The 22985-nt window shown below is 37.3% G+C and overlaps 1 protein-coding gene across 3 annotated transcripts in view; it reads right to left on the reverse strand.

Annotated features, from left to right (window-relative positions):
* RIC1 (RIC1 homolog, RAB6A GEF complex partner 1) overlaps positions 1-22985 on the reverse strand; it is a 96670-nt gene that overhangs the window by 40117 nt on the left and 33568 nt on the right. For 2 of the 3 annotated variants that reach the window (XM_007536075.3, XM_016193872.2), the window contains exons 4-10: positions 12348-12455; positions 11727-11869; positions 11334-11470; positions 8384-8475; positions 4078-4166; positions 2639-2783; positions 1312-1360 (exon numbers count right to left, since the gene is read on the reverse strand). In XM_007536075.3, the coding sequence (XP_007536137.1) occupies positions 1312-1360; positions 2639-2783; positions 4078-4166; positions 8384-8475; positions 11334-11470; positions 11727-11869; positions 12348-12455 (763 nt within the window). The remainder of the gene's footprint in view (positions 1-1311; positions 1361-2638; positions 2784-4077; positions 4167-8383; positions 8476-11333; positions 11471-11726; positions 11870-12347; positions 12456-22985) is intronic. The other variant, XM_060199310.1, reaches the window with a different exon arrangement.

The following is a 22985-nucleotide window of genomic DNA, read 5'->3' on the forward strand; positions in this document are numbered from 1 at the left end:
GGTGTAGGCACTGATAATCCTGGTGGCAAAAGACAAAGCAAAAAAAATCCCTTAAAAATATGAACAGGTATGGAAGAGATCAAATATTTGGTAGTGAAAGGCTAGGAGCCATATGGCAACCCTGATTGTTTTATTTCTTGGAGAAACTCATGTTTTTTTTGTTTTTGTTTTTTTTTTTAAGAAAAAAGTCTCTGTAGAGTAAAAGAATAGTGATAAGCTTCACAACCACTAGTTTCACAAATGTGGCATACAGCCTCACAACCACTAGTTTCACAAATGTGGCACAACCACTAGTTTCACAAATGTGGCATACAAATGAGGGAATGTAACATGAAAAAACCTTAAATGTAAAGACAAGTTACAATTCATTGCTTTCTATAAAAACTTTTGGGAACAGGTAATAAATAGAATTTTTATGACAGTGCCTCTCTTGACATATATCTTGGAAAAAAACATCAAATATGCTCAAATAATACACAAGTATTATTTGTTCTCTATGAAAAAACATCCTATGAGCATTTTGTTTATGATAACAAAAAGGCAATCATGAAAGATATGTGCTATTGTGTCATATGAAAATGGAGGCTTGGAGGGGCCAGGTGGTGGTGCCCCTGGTTGAGCGCACATGTTACAATGAAAAAGGACCCAGGTTCAAGCCCCCAGCCCCCACCTGCAGGGGAAAGCTTTGTGAGCAGTACAGTATTGCAGGTGTATCTTTGTTTCTTTCTCCCTCTCTGTCTCTCTTTTTTTTTTTTTTGCCTGCAGAGTTATCACTGGGGCTTGGTGCCTGCACTATGAATCCAATGTTCCTGGCAGCTATGTGTTGTTGCTGTTGGATGGGACAGAGAGAAATTGATAGGGGAGAGGGTGGTGGGGGAGGGGGGAAGACACCTGCAGACGTCCCTCACCACTCATCCCTGTGCTATGTGTGCTTAACCCAGTGTGCCACTGCCTGACTCCCTCTATTTCCCCTTCCCTTCTCGATTTCTGGCTGTCTCTATCCAATAAATAAATAAAGATATTTAAAAAATTAAAATTAAAATGGAGGCTTGATTTTGGAGAAATAAAGGCATGATTTGAACAGACCTGATGTTTACAAAGGTAGGACTTGCTGGATACATGTAAGAAAGACCAAAATAAAATATTTAAAACTAGATAACAACTTGATTGACAAACTCTGATCAAAGCAATAATTATATAAGATGAGTCTGCTAAGAATAAACTAGCTTTGTATTAGACCTAAATAAAAAAGATTTAAGGAGACAAAAAAAGTTTTTCATACAACGTAAGTTTTTTTAGAGAAGTACGTACCATAGAGTTAATCTTAAGGGGATCTTTTTTGGTACCATCAGACCTATAGCTAAAGAAAAACAGAAACTTAGAGACTTCTGATTAAAGATAGTACAGTTTTAATTAAATTGATTTTTTCTTCACGACAGAAATATTTCAAAGTAAAAAATCTACAAGAATGCATGAAATACAAGATTGTATTCTCATATCACTGAGAGAGTCTTTCAAGTCCTAAACAACTTTACAAAAGTGTCATGTAGTATGGGAAAGCTTGGTCATATTGTCAGGACTGAGGTCTGGAGTAGTATATAAATTGGACAGAAATCAATTCACAACTTATGGGGACACTGGGAATGGATCTATTCTACAACCCAGCAATTCCTTGAGGACATCATATTGACTGAGATAAGCCAAAAAGAGAAGGATGAGTATCAAAGGACCTCATTTATTAGGGGGACTTAATAAAGCAGGGACGGGGAGGAAGAGCACAAAGTGAAACATGGACTGAACATGGTATACTGCACCAAAGCAAAGGACTCTGGGGAGGGAGGAGAAGAAGAAAACTTTGGGAGCCTGGCACATAATGAAATTTTATGCATATATCAATAATTGTACTGTAAAGCATTAAGCCCCTTAATAATATATATATGAAATAAATCCATTCCTATTAACCTACTTAGTTAATTTATATTAACACAGTAAGATAATGTAACTTCCCATTTCCTGCTAGTTATTTATGTACATGGATAACTGCTTTTATTAGACGCTAAACTACTTGAATATGTCATCAAATTCACAACAGAGGTTCAACAAATAAATGCATTTTTCATGGGTTAAAAGTTCCTTTTAAAAAGATGGACATTTGGAGAACAGATACATTTTGAACAAATTAAAGTGAGGTTTTTTTTTAAAGATATTTATTTATTTATCCCTTCCACTTTTGTTGCCTTTGTTGTTCTATTATTGTAGTTATTACTGTCGTTGTCGTTGCTGGATAGGACAGAGAGAAATGGAGAGAGGAGGGGAAGACAGAGAGGGGGAAAGAAAGATAGACACCTGCAGACCTGCTGAAAGATAGACACCTGTGACTCCCCTACAGGTAGCGAGCCAGGGGCTCGAACAGGGATCCTTACGCAGGTCCTTGAGCTTTACGCCACCTGCGCTTAACCCACTATGCTACTGCCCAACTCCCAAATTAAAGTAAGTTTTATAGTTCATCTTACAAAATGTTTTGGGGTAAGGATCAAATATGCAAAAGAGTATATGTAGGAAACTAAATTTCTATGTATATGCATTGTCTGGGAGACAACAGGAGTTATTTTAGTGAAAATACATCTTATTTACTCACGCAAAATCTCCACCCAGTGTACAGATCAGCTGAGCTCCAAAAACACTCCATAAAGAAAGGCCTCCATATTCCCAAGTCACTATTACAACACTATTGTCAGGAGACCATCTGATCAACTTAACAGCACCTGTTTTGTTCCAAATGTCTGTTAGGAGATTGAAAGAAAAATTAAAAATTCAGGATTGCTTCAGAATTTTTTTTTTTTCAATCTACATCCTCAAATCAAAATAAGCAGAAAGGCAAGTCTACTTCACATTATGAGGTGAACCCTGTTCATTTAGGAATATTTGTAATCAGTAAGACCACAAACATTGAACAGATCTAAGAGCAAATTCAGTGACCAAATCATTTATAAGAAGTGGAAGCTGGGTCAGGAATATTACACAGTGGTAGTGCACCAGAGATCTCATAAGCTCCAGGCCCAATACCCAGCACAACCACATGGAAAATGTTAAGGAATAATACAAAAACTTTATTTCTACGGCTGAATTAAAATTCCAAGAAATAAAGGCAGGTCTGGAACCAAAAGAAAAGAGAAAGCCAAAAGCAAAATTAGTTAGTGCTCGAGTTAAGTAAGGTAAGTAGAGTAGGAGAGTTAGGTGAAGTATGGGGAAGGGAGAAAGGCTGGAAATACAGGTATACAATGTTGAGAGGAGACTTTGCATAGACTCTATTTCATACAAGCACAACCAAAAGAGGTCTCTCAGGAGTCAGAATGGAAACTGCTATATCAACTAAGGGATCTTAAAGGGATGCACCCTAAAAAATCAGCCAGTGAAGCAAGAAAAAAAATATATATGAAGGTCATCTTTAGATATTCTAAAGATACAAGGAGATTATACATGACTGCCAATAATCAAGGATGGTTTTCAATCTAAAGTTATATAACTCAAAGAAACAGAACTCTCATGAGTCCACAGATAACCAAAGGAAGCACTGGCATTCCAAGAACCTGAAAGAATAAGAAAAGATCAATATAGTGCTGTCTTCATAGCTACACAGAAATTCTTGGGTCAAAGTATTTCTAGGTTTTAACTTACATGTCAATGCATCATTCAACTTTAAAAAAAAAATCAGCTTTCACTGTGCAGATCATATTACCTATACATTAAAAGTTTATAAGAATAAGAGCACGCAGGGGTCGGGCAGTAGTGCAGCAGGTTAAGCGCACGTGGCACGAAGCACAAGGACCAGCGTTAGGATCCTGGTTCGAGACCCCAGCTCCCCACCTGCAGGGGAATCACTTCACATGAGGTGAAGCAGGTCTACAGGTGTCTTTCTCTCCCCTTCTCTGTCTTCCCCTCCTCTCTCCATTTCTCTCTGTCCTATACAACAACAGCATCAACAACAATAATAACTACAACAACAATAAAAAATGGGCAACAAAAGGGAAAATAAATATTTAAAAAATTATATAAAAAAAGAATAAGAGCACTCACCAGGATACTGTTTGGCTGTAAGCTCTAGTTTATGAGATAGTAGCATAGCTCCAGTGGTGTTATCTATTGTATAAACTTGTACAGAACCACTGTGTAAAAAATAAACAAAAAAAATGGGTTTTTAGTGAAAAAAGACAAATACAAATGCATAAAAGCAACATCACAACAATAATTATATCCTGTATATAGGAATATAAATTAGATAAAATTCATTTTGTAAGTAATTTACAGCACTCTCATAAATGTAAACAAGTGCACATATGATACTCAGCAATTCTACCTGTAGAAACATACCAGAAATAATAATGTTCATGTTTATTAAGAACATGTGCAATGTTCATTATAGCATTGTGTGTGGAAACAATTTTGAGTGTACAGCAATAAAAAAAAAGAAAAATAGATTGTGGTATATTCATAGTCATATGCTAGCATTTAAAGTGAATGAACTTTGAGTCAAGAAATGGTGTACCTGGTTAAGCACAGGCAGTACCATGCACAAGTACCCAGGTTCAAGCCCTAGGTCGCCACCTGCAGGAAGGGAAGCTTCACAAGTGAGTGTAGCAATGTTCCAAGTGTCTATTTCTTCCTACCTCCCCCTATCCCTCTCAATTGTATCTGTCCTATCAAATAAACATTTTAAAAAATTAAAGAAAATGAACAAACTTTGGGAGTTGGGCAGCAGCGCAGCAGGTTAAGCACATGTGGCACAAAGCGCAAGGACCGGCGTAAGGATCCCGGTTCGAGCCCCAGGCTCCCCACCTGCAGGGGAGTTTCTTCACAAGCGGTGAAGCAGGTCTGCAGGTGTCTATTTTTCTCTCCCCCTCTGTCTTCCCCTCCTCTCTCCAATTCTCTCTGTCCTATCTAACAATGATGACATCAATAACTACAACAACAATAAAAAAAATGGCAACAAAAGGGAAAATATATACAAAAAAATAAAATGAACAAACCTTAACCACACGCATTGAAATGGACAGCAAATATAAATATGTAATCATATACATATGTCCCTATATAAGTCAAATACACTCAACAAAAGGTAATAAATATTTTTTAAAGTCTTATGGTGCTTTTACACACATTAAGATGATAATGGCTATGACTACCAGAATGTTCAGGCACTTAGGTATCTACTTTGTGATGGAAGTCAAAGACTTCCTAACAGCAGCTTCTCATTCTTAGTAAGGTCCAAATATTCTCACTAATCAAGACTGACTAAGTATAATACATGCAATAATAACCCTAGTCAGTTTCTTACTCTATTTTCCCCCATGTTCCATTTTCTTAATTTTTTTATTTATCATTGGATAGAGACAGAGAAATTTAGAGGGGAGGGAGAGATAGGGAGAGAGACAGGCACCTGTAGCCCTGCTTCACCACTCATAATACTTCCCCCTGCAGCTGGGGACCAGAAGCTTGAACCTGGGTCCTTGCACATTATAATGTGTGCATTTAACCAGGTGCACCATTGCCTAACTCCGTTTTCCATTTTTAAAAAATATTTATTTATTCCCTTTTGTTGCCCTTGTTTTTTCATTGTTGTAGTTATTATTGTTGTTGTTGTCATTGTTGTTGGTTGGATAGGACAGACAGAAATGGAGAGAGGAGGGGAAAACAGAGGGGGGAGAGAAAGAGACACCTGCAGACCTGCTTCACCATTTGTGAAGTGACCCCCCCCCCCTTCTGGTTGCAGACCCAGGGGCTTGAACTGCGATCTTATACCGGTCCTTGCGCTTTGTGCCACTGTGCTTAACCCGCTGTGCTACCTCCTGACTCCCCCATGTTCTATTTTAAGTAACTGCTTTTACTACTTTCCTCTGCAGAACTTGAGCTGTGTCTTTTCTGTCTTCTATGTTTTAGTTTAATATTCAAAAATGACCTTTACAGCTTTAAAGACTTCTCCTTTAATGCTATTTTCTTCTCTCTGGTATTTGTCCTGTGATTCCTACTTCACCTCCCAAGATTCTCATTATCACACATTTGGCTCAGGGTATCTGCTAAGCCCTATTTCTCCCAATGTGGTGCTGTGCCCTGGAATGTTTCTCAAAGTATTAAGATCTAGGGCAGTGTCTCATATTTAACATCTTTCAGAAATCACTCTTCTTTATGGCCTGAGAAGTCTTTAATTTAAAATACTTTGATATTTTTTGTTCATTTTCTTGGTTCTTCCACACAGGAACTGTTATGCCATCTTAGTCAGAAAGCAATGCCTACAAAAGTTATCTTTCCACATTACCTGACAATCAGACACTCCACTATAAGATAGTACTAAGGTGGCCAGGTAGTGATGCACCCCGTTGAGTGTACACATTACTGTGTGTAAAGAAAGACCCTGGTTCAAGCACCCAGTCCCTGCTTGTAGGGCTGTTTCACCAGTGGTAAAGCAGAGCTGCAGGGATCTCCTTCTCTCCTGGGAGTATGTGGTGAGTGGGATTCCCTTTCCGTGCATGTGGGGGCAGTCTCATTACTAGGAATGTGTATGGCAGGCAAATCAGGTGAGACCTTGGAGCAGTTACCTGGCAGGAAACATGAACAACTTTTCTTCTTGCAACCCCAATGACATCTGACTGGGTGCTGGTGCCAGAGTGAAATTTGTACACCACAGGGTGTTGGGGGGACCTTTACAGGGGTCTCCTCATGGAAGCCTCTTCACAGGGCTCCTGAGAGGTGAGACTGTTCATTGGGAAGGGAATTCTCATACTGACCCCCAACTTCCTTCTCTCAACTGGGACAGCAAGTGGTGTCATGGGAGTAAGGGGGAGGAGTATGAGGGAGTGACTACCAGCTGCCTCAAAGATACCTCAGAGACATCTCAGAGGAGAGACCACAGAGGTAGTTGTGAAGGGAGACACCATGAGGGAACACTGAGGAGTGGTGATCACGGGAGGGCCACAAGGAGACATAAGACGTTGACCACAGGGTGATAATGGGGCTCCTAAGGAAGGACTCACCACAGGAAGAGAGGTAACTGCAGGGAGATTGGTAATTACAGGCATTGATCATAAAGGGGAGTGTGAACATGGAGTGGAGTGGGGGAGTATGACTGTGGAGGGACCATAGAAGGCTTAGTCAATAGAACAGCTGGAGGGGAGGAGTGTTGTGTCACTGTGGCGGTAGAAGACTGGAAACTGGCAGGCCAAGATACAGTTGTGGGATGCTATAAGAGATTGGGATCCTGTCCCTTGTGACTCAGTGACCCAATTCCCAGGACAGATAGCCAGAGGCTTTGACATCAGTTCAGTCCCTAGGCGGTGGGTGTCTTCTACCCCTTGCATGGAAGAAAAAAATTATACATAGCTAAAATGATGTACAAGTCTGAAAATTTAAATCTTTTAAAAAACTGAACTCTGTCAGTAATCAAAAAATTCTAGGCTCAGATAGCTAGAAAAATTATAGGTGAAATATACTTGCGAACACATGTAAAATTTCTAAATAAAATATGACCAAGTCGTATAATATGAAAAAATGCTTTTCCTGCCTCTTATACTATATTGGCTCATATTTCCATAATATCTCTTCAGTAAGAAGCAGAGTGTTAAGCATGAAGACTTCTCATTTTACAAAGAGGTTAGACTATATAAAAAGTAGCAATTTATAATTTGTATTATGTGTACTAATAAAAAGAATTTGATACTTGATACAGAAGATTATATTAGATGTAAAATCCTAAGCCTCATTTTGAGCACAAAGGAAACTTACATTTAAGAAAGCATTTTATCAGCTAAAGCTCTATACACATTACAAAGCATTACTCTAAGTGTCGATGCAATCTTATTTGAGGTAAAATATCAACTCTGTAAGAGTCAGATATCTTTGCTGTTTTTAATGTACCCTAAGTGTTTACTATTTTGCCTAGTACATAGCAGACAATCCAATACTTGAATAAATAATCTGTATTCAATTTCCCTTCTAAAACTTGTGTTATCTGAATAAAAGAAAGAAACTGACGTTGAGTTAGCTTAAAATTTACTCATTAACAAAGATAGACTCAATAAATCAAAGGTAACAAATGTCTTAAAAAGATTTTTTAAAAGAAAAATAAACTATTTTCATGATTCTCTTTTAATAATAGCTAAGTGAGTCTTTTAACTTGTAAATTAATTTCCTACCACTGAAGAAAAGCTCACTTAGACAAATTAAAGTGTTCAATTTCCAAAATATGCCCTTAAAATTGGTTTCAATCTAATAAGATGACTTCATATTAAGACTCATTAAAAAATTATAATAGACTTGAAAATGCTTTCAAGTATATTAGTAAATTATTTTTGGCAATAACTCATAAAATGCAGAAGTCTGTATCAATTACCTTGCACAGCCAAATGCCATTAGTCGGTATTTGTTATTTACTGCAACACAAGTCCCGTCAACAACATCTTGTGACCAAACTCCATGAAGCTGCTATAACACAGAGAAATATTTAAGGTTTAAAAAAGTGTCCTCTAAGATATGGTACCATTAATATAACTCCCCTTCAATAAACATACTGTCTCAGTTTTATCTGGCTAAGAAATTTCCTCATCACAACTACCACCTAAATTTAAATCACTCTAAAACATCAATTTCACAAATAATCATTCCCCAATAAGTTTGGCGTATTGCTGGTTAATCTATTTATTGATTACAAAGAAAAAGGATATTTGATCTTTAAGTTCTAATTAGATGAAGTTTCCTGTTATAACAAAAATCTCCAGATAGTAAAAGTTATATCTAACACCTTGCACACAGCACCTAACTAGAAAATGTTATATCTATCCTCTAGAAATCATGTCTCATGATTTGCAAAATGCTTCCTATTCTCTTGTTGCTTGCAGTATAGTGGTTAACAGGATGATATCTGGTGGCTTGACATAAAACATCTCAGCCTATATCCACTTACTGAAATAATAAATTGACCTTTCTAGGTTCAGCTTTTTTATCTTATTATTCCTTACCCCTTAAGTGGTTCTGAAGATTAAATGAGAACATATACTGATACATGGAAATCACATAAACAAATACTAGCATTCAACAGATATGTGACATTATTAACAGATATGTGACATTATTAAGTTAGCATGTTATTTAAATCTAAATGCAGATACAGAATAGATTCATTCATTAGGTTGTCTGTTTCTATTTTCTTGTCAGTTTATTTTGTTTATGAAATAAAACTGGTTTAAAGACTGTAATAGAAATACAATTTCATATCTCTTCAAAGTATGTTACCACAACATACCCTGCTTCTTGTTAAACATCCCTCTAACAAAGTCTAGTGAACTTTCTCTACCTTGTAGCCTATTAGTGTCCATCATACTCCCAACACTCTCTTTGGTAAGGTCAGTTCTGGAGTAGACCTAGTCTAGAGATTTGTTTTTATTTTACTTTGCTTGTTCCCCTGCTTTGTTTCTTCACCTCATATAAGTGAGATCATTCACTATTTCCTTTTTTTCAAAGTCACTTTAGCAAAGGGATCAACTTAGTGGTAATAAACTCCTTCCATTGTAGTTTATCTGAAAAGCTTTTCATCACTCCCTCAGGTCTAAGGGATACCTTAGGTGGGTAAAGTATTCTTAGGTAGAGAGCTTTCCCATTTAATATTTAATTATGCCAGTCCTTCCTGGCCTTTAGTATTTCTACTGAGAGAAAAAAAAAAAAAAAGCTGATAGTCCTATGGAGAATTCCCTCCCATGTGATTCTTTGCTTTTTCTCTTGCTACTTTTAGAATTAGGGAGAACTTAAAACAGTAAGAACAGCTCAAAGCTTGTCTTCTTTCCAAAGCCCCTTCCCAATATGTGCAGTTAAAAAATACTACATACTTTTACTTTGACAGATAACTAAGATTTTTCTTTGGTGAAAAACAAAACAAAATCAGTGGTTTTGGGAAAACACCAAAAATAGGGACAAGTGAAAGTCTATATCCTAAATTTCGACATTCTAGTTACTCTTCCATAACTCAAATTCCAGAATTTTTGGACCAGTCAATTCTATGTTCTCTGGAAAGTAGGACTCATTAACAAACATTAGATATAAAAAGACGAGAAAAGATTTTTAAATGTGAAAACATAGTCCAAAGCCCACAGAGCTTTCAGTGAATTTCAATGTTTACTCTGGGTCTCTATCATAACAACCAAATCCATGTATTAACCAACTACCTACTAATAAGCCATTAACTGTGAAGGGTCTCCTACCATAAAAGCCTAAAATATATCTTAATGAGAAAGGTACAGAGCCCAGAAATACAACTGTGTAAAAGTATGCATTGTAACAGCATAGGTAGTGTTTAAAAGAATTAAGAAGCAATTTAGATTACTTGCAAATAGTTTGAGCCTGAGTTAGCACTACAAACAGAGAAAACTAAATGAATATAAAGAACAGCTATTAATTCCCATTGGGAAGGAAGATCTTCAGGAAAGGAGAAATAATCATGATAACAGAGTCTTAAAACACAGGAACAATATACACAATGAATAACAATCTAATCAAAATCTATCTATGAGGGTCAGGCAGTGGCATGCCTGGTTGACTGCACACATTACCATGTGCAAGGGCCTGGGTTTGAGTGCCTGCTCCCCACCTGCAGGGGGATACTTAACAAAAGGTGAAGCAAGTCTGCAGGTGTCTTTCTCTTTCTCTCTACCCACCCTCCCCAAACATACACCAAGGCTCTCTTCTCCCCTATCAAGGGGAAGGGGGAGGGGGAGAAGAGGAGAGGGAGAAGGAGAAGAGGCAGGGGGAGGAGAAGAGGAGGGGGAGGAAGGGAAGGGGAGGGGGAGGGAGGGGGAAGAAAGGTTGCCAGGAGTAATGTATTCATAGTGCAGACTGAGTCCCAGTGATAACCACGGTGACAATAAAAAAGAAAATAGTAATAATAATGATAACAATAATGATAATAATAATAGTAAACTTAGAAAAAATAGGAAGAATGTGTAAAGTAGTAAAAATAGCAAAGGGAGAAATAAATGATGATTCTCTACAATGGAAGTCAATGAACATAGTATAAAAGCAGAAACTGAAGGAAATACTCATCAGTAGAGACGCACATCAAAATTAGCCAGTAAAGGATATAAAATCTAGCTGTCTATGGGAACAGAAATTGGGCATAAAAAGAACAGGCAAGATGACAGGAGCTATCATTGTTCTTCAACATATTTAATGAAACTATAATACAGTTTCAATTAAAAATTCAACAATGAAAATATTATATGAATGAAGCAAACAAGAATTTAATAACAAATAATTAGTGAAGAAAATAAACATTCAAAACAGATAAGTCATACCTCTGCAGTAAATCTACTTGACACTGGTGTAATAAATCCAACTTTACCATCGTTAAACACAACAGCAAAACCATCAAGTGTGGCACAGTATTCCATGTCTCTTACATGCACATCAGAAAAGCCAAGGAGTGGACCAGCTAATAAAAAAAAAAAGAGTACATAAAATATGAATACAAATTTATTAAATAGTTTTCTCAAATTTTACATGCAAATACAGTAAGGATCACTAAAAGGGCTAAAATAGTGACTAAACAACACTAAATGATTAGTCTATTTTGTAAGATATACATACCCCTCTTGTATAATTCCTAAGTAAAAAAATCAAAGTTGATTGATGGAAAAATGTGACTAAATTACAATAGACATTAAATGCCATGTAAAAAGCATAACTACCTCTAGATGACTGCAGGTCCACTGAAAAGGGTACTGTACAAAGATTAATGGCTTTCCTTCCATTGGTCATCCCTTCCCAGTGAATAAGATGAAGAAGTCCATCAGAAGTAGCAACTAAGAGATCTTCCAACACAGACTGAAAACTGTAAGGAAGTAACAAATTTAGAATCAACTGCTTTTATCTACAGTTTAGCTATGCAGTAACTTTATACATTAATCGAGAATCTGAAATTCTAGGAAAGCTTAAATTCCTTCCAAGTATAAATATACTTCTCAAAAACTTATGGAGGTTTTGAAAATGAAGGCACTTTTCTCCTCATCTCAACCCATGTATTTTTTATTAGTACCTTTTAAAATTATATGGACAATATTATATCCTTCACACAATCCTATGCCTTATCAAAAATATAAATTTCTAAATAGTGTTACTGTTGTTATACACAGCACCTTATAATAATGTAGAATACACTACTCATTAAATTTCATTTTCTAAGAATTAATATCAAGCATTTTAAAAGTCATCTTCAATAAGAAGAAATCAATTTCTTTATTGGTCATGTGATTAACCAACTACATAGAGTATTTTCATCATAAAAATCCTAATTTAACCAACTACTGTACCTCATGATGGGTGCTTGCAAATCCAGTATTTTCTTCATCTCTAAATTCAATGCTGGAGCACACTGTTCTTCCTTAAAATGTGGTGTCCCCTTCATTTGTGGACTCCCTCTTAAAAAAAAATGCAAGTATAAGGATTGAAGAAAGGTTGAATTCTCATCCATTCTACTCAGTCTAAGTGAATGCAAACTTACATTATCACACATTCATTCATGAGGTTTTCCAAATGAGAATTACAGTAACCTTATCTATTAGTCAATTACAAATGTATTTGATTAGTATAACTGGTGTGTGGGGGGAAGCAGAGGAAATACTCTTAGGGACAGAAACTAAACCTGAAAAATCAAAAGAATAAACAGATATTTTAAAAGGAGTGATGGTCCTCTTCCGGATCAACTAGGAATACCAAAGGAGACCACCTGGGACTGAAACAAGACAGGAATAGAACGACTACAGGAACCCACCAAATCACCAGTGAGTGCAGACACACATGGCTGGTGACAGAGAGGAGCCTAGGGAGAGACTAAGTAGCTGGTAACAGTCCAATGCTCTATCAGTTGAGACACCACCTCCAGTCTATCCCACCAACAAGGGGACAGCTGAAGGGAGGAGAGGACTCTCCGGAGACTCACCAAGTGCAACTCTGGGTCTCCATTGCTACTGCCCTCAAAGTCTGGAGCAGCGGCAGTAAGGGACACCGGGGGACAGAGATCTAACCAAAAAATTCAGGAGAAGACATACCTCGGTGACACAGCTGTGTGGCTATGAAAGTCTCTTTGCATAACCACCGGACTATCTCTGCCACACTCTGCCTTATCTCTTGGTTAGGAGTCAGTGATTAAGTTAAGAAGCCTACTTATAGGCCTACTTATACTTTTTAAATTTCTTTATTAGGGAATTAATGTTTTAAATTTGACAGTAAATACAATAGTGTGTACATGCATATCATTTCCCAGTTTTCCAAATAAAAATACAACCCCTACTAAAAAAAAAAAAAAAAAAAAAAAAAAAAAAAAAAAAGATGCTACTTATAGTTAGAAGCCCTCAGGCTCCCATAGCCTACAGAGAAGGAAAAAAAAAAGAGGCTTTTAAATCACTGAGCTCCAAATCAGGGATTAAAAAACTACTGAAACAGCTGTTACCTTCTACCACTGTGAACCCTTTAATTACCTTACTTAGACACAAGTGAATCCAGGCAAAAGTGATCAGTAATTTGAAAAGTACTAAGAGAGGGAACTCATAACATAATATATAAAATGGGTAAACCAACAAGAAGAAATATTGGAGAAACTAACCAGGACAACAGTCCAACTACAAGCCCCAAAGGGTGAAGCACAAAATAATGAGTTCAACATCCAAATATTAGCTAAGGAAATAATCACAGGAGTGAGTAAAGAGTCTGAAAGAATTTTAATCAGAAATACAGGAACAACAAATGAGACTCTGGAAGAAAACACTAACTATCTCAAGGTTATTAGAGAGCTGAAAGCTGAAATATCTGAGCTAAGAACACAACTAGCTGAACAAGCTAAAACAGTATCAGAACAGGGAAACAAAATAGATGAACTCCAGAAAACAGTAGAGGGCAGAGAGAATAGAATCAATGAGGCTGAAGACAGAATTAGCAAGATCGAGGACAAATTAGAGACAACTAAAAAAGAAGAGATCTCAAAAAGAGATTAAGAGAAAACAATAATAGAGACCTATGGGATGACTTCAAAAGAAACAATATATGTATTATTGGCTTACCAGAGGAAGAAAGAGAGGGAGAGGAAGAAAGCATTCTTCAGGCCATAATAGCTGAAAACTTCTCTAGTCTAGACAACATCAAAGACATAAAGATTCAAGAAGCCCAGAGGGTCCCTAACAGAATTAACCCAGACTTAAAGACACCAAGACACATCATATTTAGAATGGAAAGGAATAAGGATAAAGAAAGGATCCTCAAGGCTACAAGAGAAAAACAAAGAGTCACCTACAGAGGAAAACCCATAAGATTAGCAGCAGACTTCACACAAACACTACAGGCCAGAAGAGAATGGCAAGACAACTATCAAGTGCTCAATGAGAAAGGCTTTCAACCAAGAGTACTATATCCTGCTAGACTGTCATTCAAACTAGATGGAGGCATCAAAACCTTCTCAGACAAGCAACAGTTGAAGGAATCAACTATCACCAAACCTGCCCTGAAAGAAGTTCTGAAAGGTCTTCTATAAACAGTCAGACCATCACAAATAGGACATATATCAGAACACTCTAAAACTATAAAAGAATGGCATTAAAATATCTTAATCTTTGATATCAATACATGTCAATGGCCTCAATTCACCTATTAAAAGACACAGAGTAGGAAGATAGATCAGAAAATACAACCCAACAATATGCTGTCTACAGGAAACCCACCTAACTCAACAAGACAAACACAGATGTAAAGTGAAAGGATGGAAAACTATCATACAAGCCAGTGGCCCACAAAAAAAGTGCAGGAACAGCTATTCTCATATCTGACACGATAGACTTTAAAACAGATAAGATTAAAAAAGATAGGAATGGACACTACTTAATGCTCAGAGGATCAGTCAATCAAGAGGACTTAACAATTACTAACATCTATGCACCCAATGAGAAGCCATCTAAATACATCAAACGTCTACTGAAAGAGCTACAGCAATATATTAACAGCAACACAGTCATAGTAGAGGACGACTTCAACACCCCACTCTCTCAACTTGACAGATCATCCAGGCAGAAAATCAATAAAGACATAAGGGAGCTAAATGAAGAGATAGATAAACTGGAACCATTGGACATTTTCAGAGTCATTCATCCCAAGAAACTGGAATACACATTTTACTCAAATCCACATGGGTCATTCTCAAGGATAGACCATATATTAGGCCACAAAAGACAGCATCAGCAAATTCAAGAGCATTGAAATCATCCCAAGCATCTTCTCAGACCACAGTGGAATTAAACTAACACTTAACAATCAACAAAAGATTAGTAATAGTCCCAAAATGTGGAAGCTCAACAGTACACTTCTTAACAACCTCTGGGTCAAAGAGGAAATCAAGGAAGAAATCAAAATGTTTCGAGACTTCAACGAAAATGAAGACACAAGCTATCAAAATATTTGGGACACAGCTAAGGCAGTACTGAGAGGGAAGTTCACAGCTATACAAGCACATATTAGGAAACAAGAAAAAGCACAAATAAACAGCCTGAATGCACATCTTAAAGACCTAGAAGAAGAAGAACAAAGGAACCCTAAAGCAACCAGAAGGACAGAAATCACTAAAGTTAGGGCAGAAATAAATAACATTGAGAATAAGAAAACCATACAAAAGACCAACGAAAGTAGATGTTGGTTCTTCAAAAGAGTGAACAAAACTGACAAACCTTTAGCCAGACTCACAAAACAAAAAAGGGAGAAGACCCAAATAAATAGGATACTAAATGAAAGAGGAGATATCACAACAGACACCGCACAAATTCAACATATCATGCAAGGCTTCTATGAACAACTATATGCCACCAAGCTAGAGAACCTGGAAGAAATGGACGATTTCCTAGATACCTACCAACTCCCAAAACTAGGTAAAGAGGAAGTGGATAACATGAACAGGCCCATCACAGCTAATAAAATTGAAACAGTTATCAAAAATCTCCCCAAAAATAAAAGTCCTGGACCAGATGGTTTTACAAATGAATTCTACAAAACCTTCAAAGAAGAACTAATACCTCTACTTTTAAAAGTCTTCCAGAAGATTGAAGACACTGGAATACTCCCTGCCAGCTTTTATGAAGCTAACATCACTCTGATACCAAAAGCAGACAGGGACACAACCAAAAAGAAAACTACAGACCAACAGATGCAAAAATACTGAACAAAATTCTAGTCAACCGGATACAACAGTATATTAAAAAGATTGTTCATCATGACCAAGTGGGGTTTATTTCAGGCATGCAAGGTTGGTTTAATATACGTAAATCAATCAGTGTGATCCACCACATGAACAAAAGTGTAGCTATGCTTCACATTGGTTTGGTCTCACTCTCCCCCACCGGGAGATTTGGTTTAGCCCTTGCTAGTTTTCGCACTACTCCCTTCTCCCCGCCCCCTACCCTACATACTTCCTGAGTTCCTGCTGCAGCCGCTGGAGGAGAGGGGTGCAGGACAGATCTGTGTGGTGATTAGTTTAGGAGTCCCTCTCTGCCGCCAGAGGAGAAAGATGAAGGAGCACATGGTGTGGTGATTAGGTGTTGGACTGTTTGCCTGCTCGTGAGTAAAGATTAAACTGCATTCTCAGCTCAGCTACACGTTTCTGGTCATCTGTTACCCACCCGTGAAGCCAGCCCGGCGAAAACAACACAAAAGCAAGACCAAAAACCACATGGTCATATCAACAGATGCAGAGAAAGCCTTTGACAAAATACAACATCCCTTTATGATCAAAACACTACAGAAAATGGGAATAGATGGAAAATTCCTGAAGATAGTGGAGTCTATATATAGCAAACCTACAGCCAACATCATACTCAATGGTGAAAAACTGGAAGCATTTCCCCTCACATCGGTACTAGACAGGGCTACCCACTATCACCATTACTATTCAACATAGTGTTGGAAGTTCTTTCCGTAGCAATCAGGCAGGAGCAAGGAATTAAAGGGATACAGATTGGAAGAGAAGAAGTCAAACTCTCCCTATTTGCAGATGACATGATAGTATACACAGAAAAACCTAAGGAATCCAGCAAGAAGCTTTTGGAAATCATCAGGCAATACAGTAAGGTGTCAGGCTACAAAATTAACATTCAAAAGTCAGTGGCATTCCTCTATGCAAATACTAAGCTAGAAGAAATTGAAATCCAGAAAACAATTCCTTTTACTATAGCAACAAAAACAATAAAATATCTAGGAGTAAACCTAACCAAAGAAGTGAAAGACTTGTATACTGAAAATTATGAGTCACTACTCAAGGAAATTGAAAAAGACACAAAGAAGTGCAAAGATATTCCATGTTCATGGGTTGGAAGAATTAACATCATCAAAATGAATATACTATCCAGAGCTATCTATAAATTTAATGCTATCAAGATCCCAAGCACATTTTTTAGGAGAATACAACAAATGCTACAAATGTTTACAGTTGAATGTAAAACATTAATTCCCCAATTTAAAAAAAAGAGAAAAATAATAATAATAATAATAATATAAATTGTAAACCAAAAAAAAAAAAAAAGGAGTGATGGCTCTTTCTGAGTTGAGTAACAGTGAAATGTATGCCATTCTATATAAATGAATGTCTGAAATGAACCGAACCCTCACTTTATCTCACCTTCCTTTACAATACACCCTTATTTCCTATCCTTCAGATAAATGTCAGTACTGAGATAAGCTTCAGAGAAGCAGTTAGAATAAGCTTCCCTTATGGTCACTTCACAAACAGGGAAGCAGGTCTGCAAGTGTCTATCTTTCTCTCTCCCTTCTGTCTTCCCCATCTCTCTCGATTCTAACTGTCCTATCCAACAACAACAACAGTAATGACAACAATAAACAACAAGGGCAGCAAAAGGGAAAAAGCGGCCTTCAGGAGCAGTGGATTTGTAGTGAGCACCAAGCCCCAGCAATAATCTTGGAGGCAAAAACAAACAAACAAAAAAACTTGGTAATAAAAGCTAAAGTTGAAAAATTCCTGGCACTGCATTACAGTGGGTCAATGCCAAAAAATTTGAGCTGTCACACATAATCCCTCAAAAATGACTACAAAGCTATTTAGAAATCTCTCTCCAAAGACCACTCTTTCTCAGTGCTGCAATTTAATAGCTATTTATCTCTTCTCAACTATCACTTACACTTAAACAATAGTCAGTGTGTCTACATCAATTTCTCCCCATTCTTTCACCTTTGGTATTGGAAGTTAATGTCAGTATTGTTAAATTATGTGCAAAGATACTAACTTTTTTTAAATTGCCACCAGGCTTATAGCACTATGAATTCGCTACTCCAGGAAGCCATTTTTTCATCTTTTATTTTTCTAATTTTTATTAGGATAGAGAGAAGCTGCGAAAGGATAGGGAGATAGGCAGAGACAGACACCTGCAGGCCTGCTTCACAGCTTACCCAGCTACAGTTTGGAGATGGGGCTCAATGCTGGGCCCTTCCTTGCACTTGGTGACATGTGTGCTTAACCCAGTGTGCCAAGGCCCAGCCCCTACAAGTTCAATAGTTTTTAAGACTCCAGGCTTTATGAAATACTAATGATCAGAAACTCTTGCTTATTTTTAGATTCTTTTTGCTTCTTTCTTTCTTTCTTTGGTCATTTTATTAAACATGTTTAATAGTGATTTATCAGGCTGTTGGATTAAAGGGTATAGTTATATGCCATGCCCATCAAAGTTTTATGCCCTTACTCTTTCAAGGATAATCACCACTGTTCTCACAAAGTAAATGCAAACTTATATGTCACATGTTCACTCATAAGGTTTTCCAAATGAGAATTACAGTAGCCTATCTATTAGTTAGTTACAAATGTATTTGGTTAGTATAATTGGTGTGTGGGAGAAAGTAGAGGAAGTACTCTTAGGGACAGAAACTACTTAAGATAAATCTGAAAAATATACAGGTAGGCTGCTTATTTATGAGAGGTTTTTTTTTTTTTTCTTCAAGATCATATGTTTTAATTCCCTAGGTTTCACAGGGGTAAAACTATCCAGCAGCTGTCTTTCACCTATTTAGCTAAACACAATTACCTCTAATTCCATCAAGTTTGTCACAAAGGACACAATATCATTTTTGATTACTTTTTTAAAAAAGATTTTATGTATTTATTAATGAGAAAGACAGGAGGAAAGAGTGTCTTAGTGGAGACAACTATCTTCAATTCATTTACCCATTATCCTCTTATATTTACCTGCATATCTGAAAATTGTTTTAAAGCATTAGCATCATTAGTGAGAGAAAATATCTACTAACTAAGCTCTTAGGAACATTCCTAAAATAAACTTCCTAGCTTCCTTCTTCCCTAAGGTCCCACTTTCATCTGCTCTATTCCTACTTTATGGTTCCTGTTTATTAAACATTTTGTCCTGCTTTCCATCCTACTGCATTTCAGCCTCTAAGCCACAGATGATACTATGATTTCATCCTGACTTCCCTGAGATGACCTCACCAATGTGTTCTGGAACTTCACCTCTCCATTAGGCCAAGATAGAAACAGGCTGGGAGTATAGATCAACCTTCCAACGCCCATGTCCAGTGGAAAAGCAATTACAGAAGTCAGAACTCCCACCATTTGCACCTCAAAAAGAATTTTGGTTCATACTCCCAAAGAGATAAACAATAGGGAAGTTTCCAATGCAGGGGGTGGGACATAGAACTCTGGTGGTGAGAACTGTATAGAATTATACTTCATTATAGTTATACCCCTTGCAATCTTGTAAATCAGTATTAAATCACTAATAAAAAACACAATGTAAAAAAAAGTATCTACTAACTTACTCTCATTCTCCATATTACCTATGATTATATTCCATATATAATCACTCCATATTACCAATATGATTACAGCAAAAGGTTTTTATTATGATGTTTATAGAAACATTTTACTTCTACATCAAGTGATTACTTTTCTTTCCTTGTATGAAGAGTTAACTTTCCTTAATTTAACTTTACTGCATACTGTCACTACTGTTAAATAAAAAAAAGTGCCTAACTCTTCTTGAACTCCTATGTAGCTATGAGAAACAACTGTTACCTTTGGGAGCTACATCATCACATCTGTTGCATAACCTCCCCCACTACTTCAAGCATCCCTCCTGACATTCATTGTCCTATTTTCTAAGTCTAATGTACAACTACCATCTTGATATTTTTCTTTGTCATCATCCTGGGAAAGATAAACAGTTCTAAGATAACAACTGGAAACAGAAACCCCACTTTTAATAATATATGTAACAACTAGCCAGAAGGACCAGTAATGGAAAAAAAAAACCCAGGTGTGTCTGTATTATTAAGGAAATAGAGAATCTAAACAATACTAATAAAACGCTTAAATGTGGGGGGAAGAGGGAGAAACACCACAGTACCTCCCACATGGTACTGGGGGGACTGTGTGCATAGTAAGGCATGAGTCCTACCCAGTGAGAGTTACCCCTTAGGCTCTGAACAAATTTCTAAAGTACTCTACGGAAACTTATGTTTAATAATTCAAGCACCAAGATAACAATAAAAAAATACGATTTACTAAGCACATATGAACATATTTTGTAGACAGAAGCACTAGCATGTAACTTAAAAAGCATGATTTTGCCAAAGTATTTTATTTATTTTCAAAATGTTATTAGTGATTTAATATTGGTTCACAAAATTTTGATATAATAGGTATAATTCCATACTGTTTCCACCACTTTTTATTTACTTTTTTAGTGATTTAATACTGATCTACAAAATTATGAGATAATACGAGTATAATTCCACACTGTTCCCAACACCAAATAAAATATATTTATAAGTAAAATAAAATGCCACTGTCTCAGTGAAGACCTTAACCACTCTTTTTCAAGTTGTGCCCACACTTCCCAACCCCTTTACCCACTTTTTCCTGCCATAAAATTTATCACAGAATTTAAAATTATTTGTAGTGTAACTGTCTACTAGAGAGTTCAAGCTCTACCAATAGTTTTTGTCATCCCTCCACCTCCACCCCACTGCATTTCCAACATTAGCAAGTCCTGGAGCTTCACAGAATTCAATAGCTACACGGACAGACAGATGAATAAAAAAAAAAGTTCTTGGGAGCCAGGCAGTGGCACACCTGGTTAAGTGCTTACATTACAGTGCACAAGGATCCAGGTTCAAGCCCTTTGTCCCTTTTTCCTGCAGGGGGAAAGCTTTACAAGAGGTGGAGCAGGGCTGCAGGTGTCTCAGTCTCTCTCTCCCTCCCTATCTTCCCTCTCCCCTCTCAATTTCTGTTGCTATCCAATAATAAATAAATAAAAGTTTAAAGAAATTCTTTCAGAAACATTTTCTACAAGAGGTAGAAGACTGATCACCAGACTTATTACATTTAATATTTTAAACCTTTTTTTAAAACTACTTTTTAAAATATTTATTCCCTTTTGTTGCCCTTGTTGTTTTATTGTTGTAGTTATTGATGTCATCATTGTTGGATAGGACAGAGAGAAATGGAGAGAGGAGGGAAAGACAGAGAGAGGGAGAGAAAGACACCTGCAGACCTGCTTCACCGCTTATGAAGCGACTCCCCTGCAGGTGGGGAGCTGGGGGCTTAAACCGGGATCCTTATACCAGTCCTTGCGCTTTGCCTCATGTGCTTAACCTGACACACTACAGCTCAGCTTGACTCCCTATTTTTAAGGCTTCTTGTTTAACTTATCACAGATTTACATAGTCTTCAGTCTGATATAAAGTATGTGTTGTAGCCATTCAATTAGGCAGATCTTTTAACATTTCTATCATTTATTAGATGTCAACCTTAAAAGTATGGTCTACAGAAGTGGGTGATGGCAAATCGAATAGTGAGCACATGTTATACAGTACAGGAGGAATGGGGTTGAAGTCCCTGGTCCCCATCTGTTGGATAGTATGCCAGCTCCCCCTGGCTTCTGCTTAACCATATGCCTATATAGGGATAGATTTAATCCCATTCAAAGCTTTGGTCTATTTACATAAATCACTTTTACATTTACATAAAGCACCACACTCCCTCCAGGGCATTGGTGGTTTAGTGGTAGAATTCTCACCTGCTCCACCCCCTCTCCTTGTCACACCCTGATCCTCTCGTCACACTCTGATTTTCACCAGTCACTTTTCGCTCCACCCTATCTATATCACATCCTGTTTCCACCCTACTTGGAGAGTATAAAAACAGTTGCTCTTCTGATTAAAGACACTTGGAAATTGCTTTCCGGCTCCGAGAGTTCCAGAGTGTATCTCCTGTGAAGTTAGTGCGGCACGAGTTCCTGATCCCTCTCCCACGCAGCAGGCTAGATCGGCTCCAGTTGAGTTCTCTCCAACCCAGAGAGCACTAGCTCAGGAAGAAGTACCCTCAGGCTATCCCGGCACCCATCTGCGGGGGAAGAGCTTCTCAAGCAGTGAAGCAGTGCTGCAGATGTCCCTCTTCTTGTCTCAGCCTTCCTTCTCAGTTTCTCTCTCTCCAGAATAAAATAAAGCATGATCTGCATGTGCATAGTTTTCACTGCCCAGAATTTATACCATAGCATTACTTTCAATCCTTTTTTTTTTTTTTTTTTTTGCCTCCAGGGTTATTGCTGGGGCTCAGTGCCTGCACCATGAATCCACTGCTCCTGGAGGCCATTTTATCCCCTTTTGTGACCCTTGTTGTACTTTCAATCTTAATAGTAATTCATCTCAGGATTGCTAGCAACCTCATTAAAATCTATTTTCCTCTCACCAAATCTTGCCTCTCAAAGACTGGCTTCTAAGTTATGAGCATCAAGTTCTGGTAGACAGTGACAAACTGGTAAAACTTCTCATAGTGGTAGAGAGGCAGGACAACGGAATATTTGAGGTTTGACCATTGTCTGGGAGTTACTTTTTCCAGTGAAGTTATTAATGGCTTTAGTATTTAATAAGGCTTAACAGTAGGAGTGGGAAGACAG

The sequence above is a fragment of the Erinaceus europaeus genome, chromosome 10 (genome assembly GCF_950295315.1).
Source record: "Erinaceus europaeus chromosome 10, mEriEur2.1, whole genome shotgun sequence".
In the NCBI taxonomy this organism is placed as follows: domain Eukaryota; kingdom Metazoa; phylum Chordata; class Mammalia; order Eulipotyphla; family Erinaceidae; genus Erinaceus; species Erinaceus europaeus.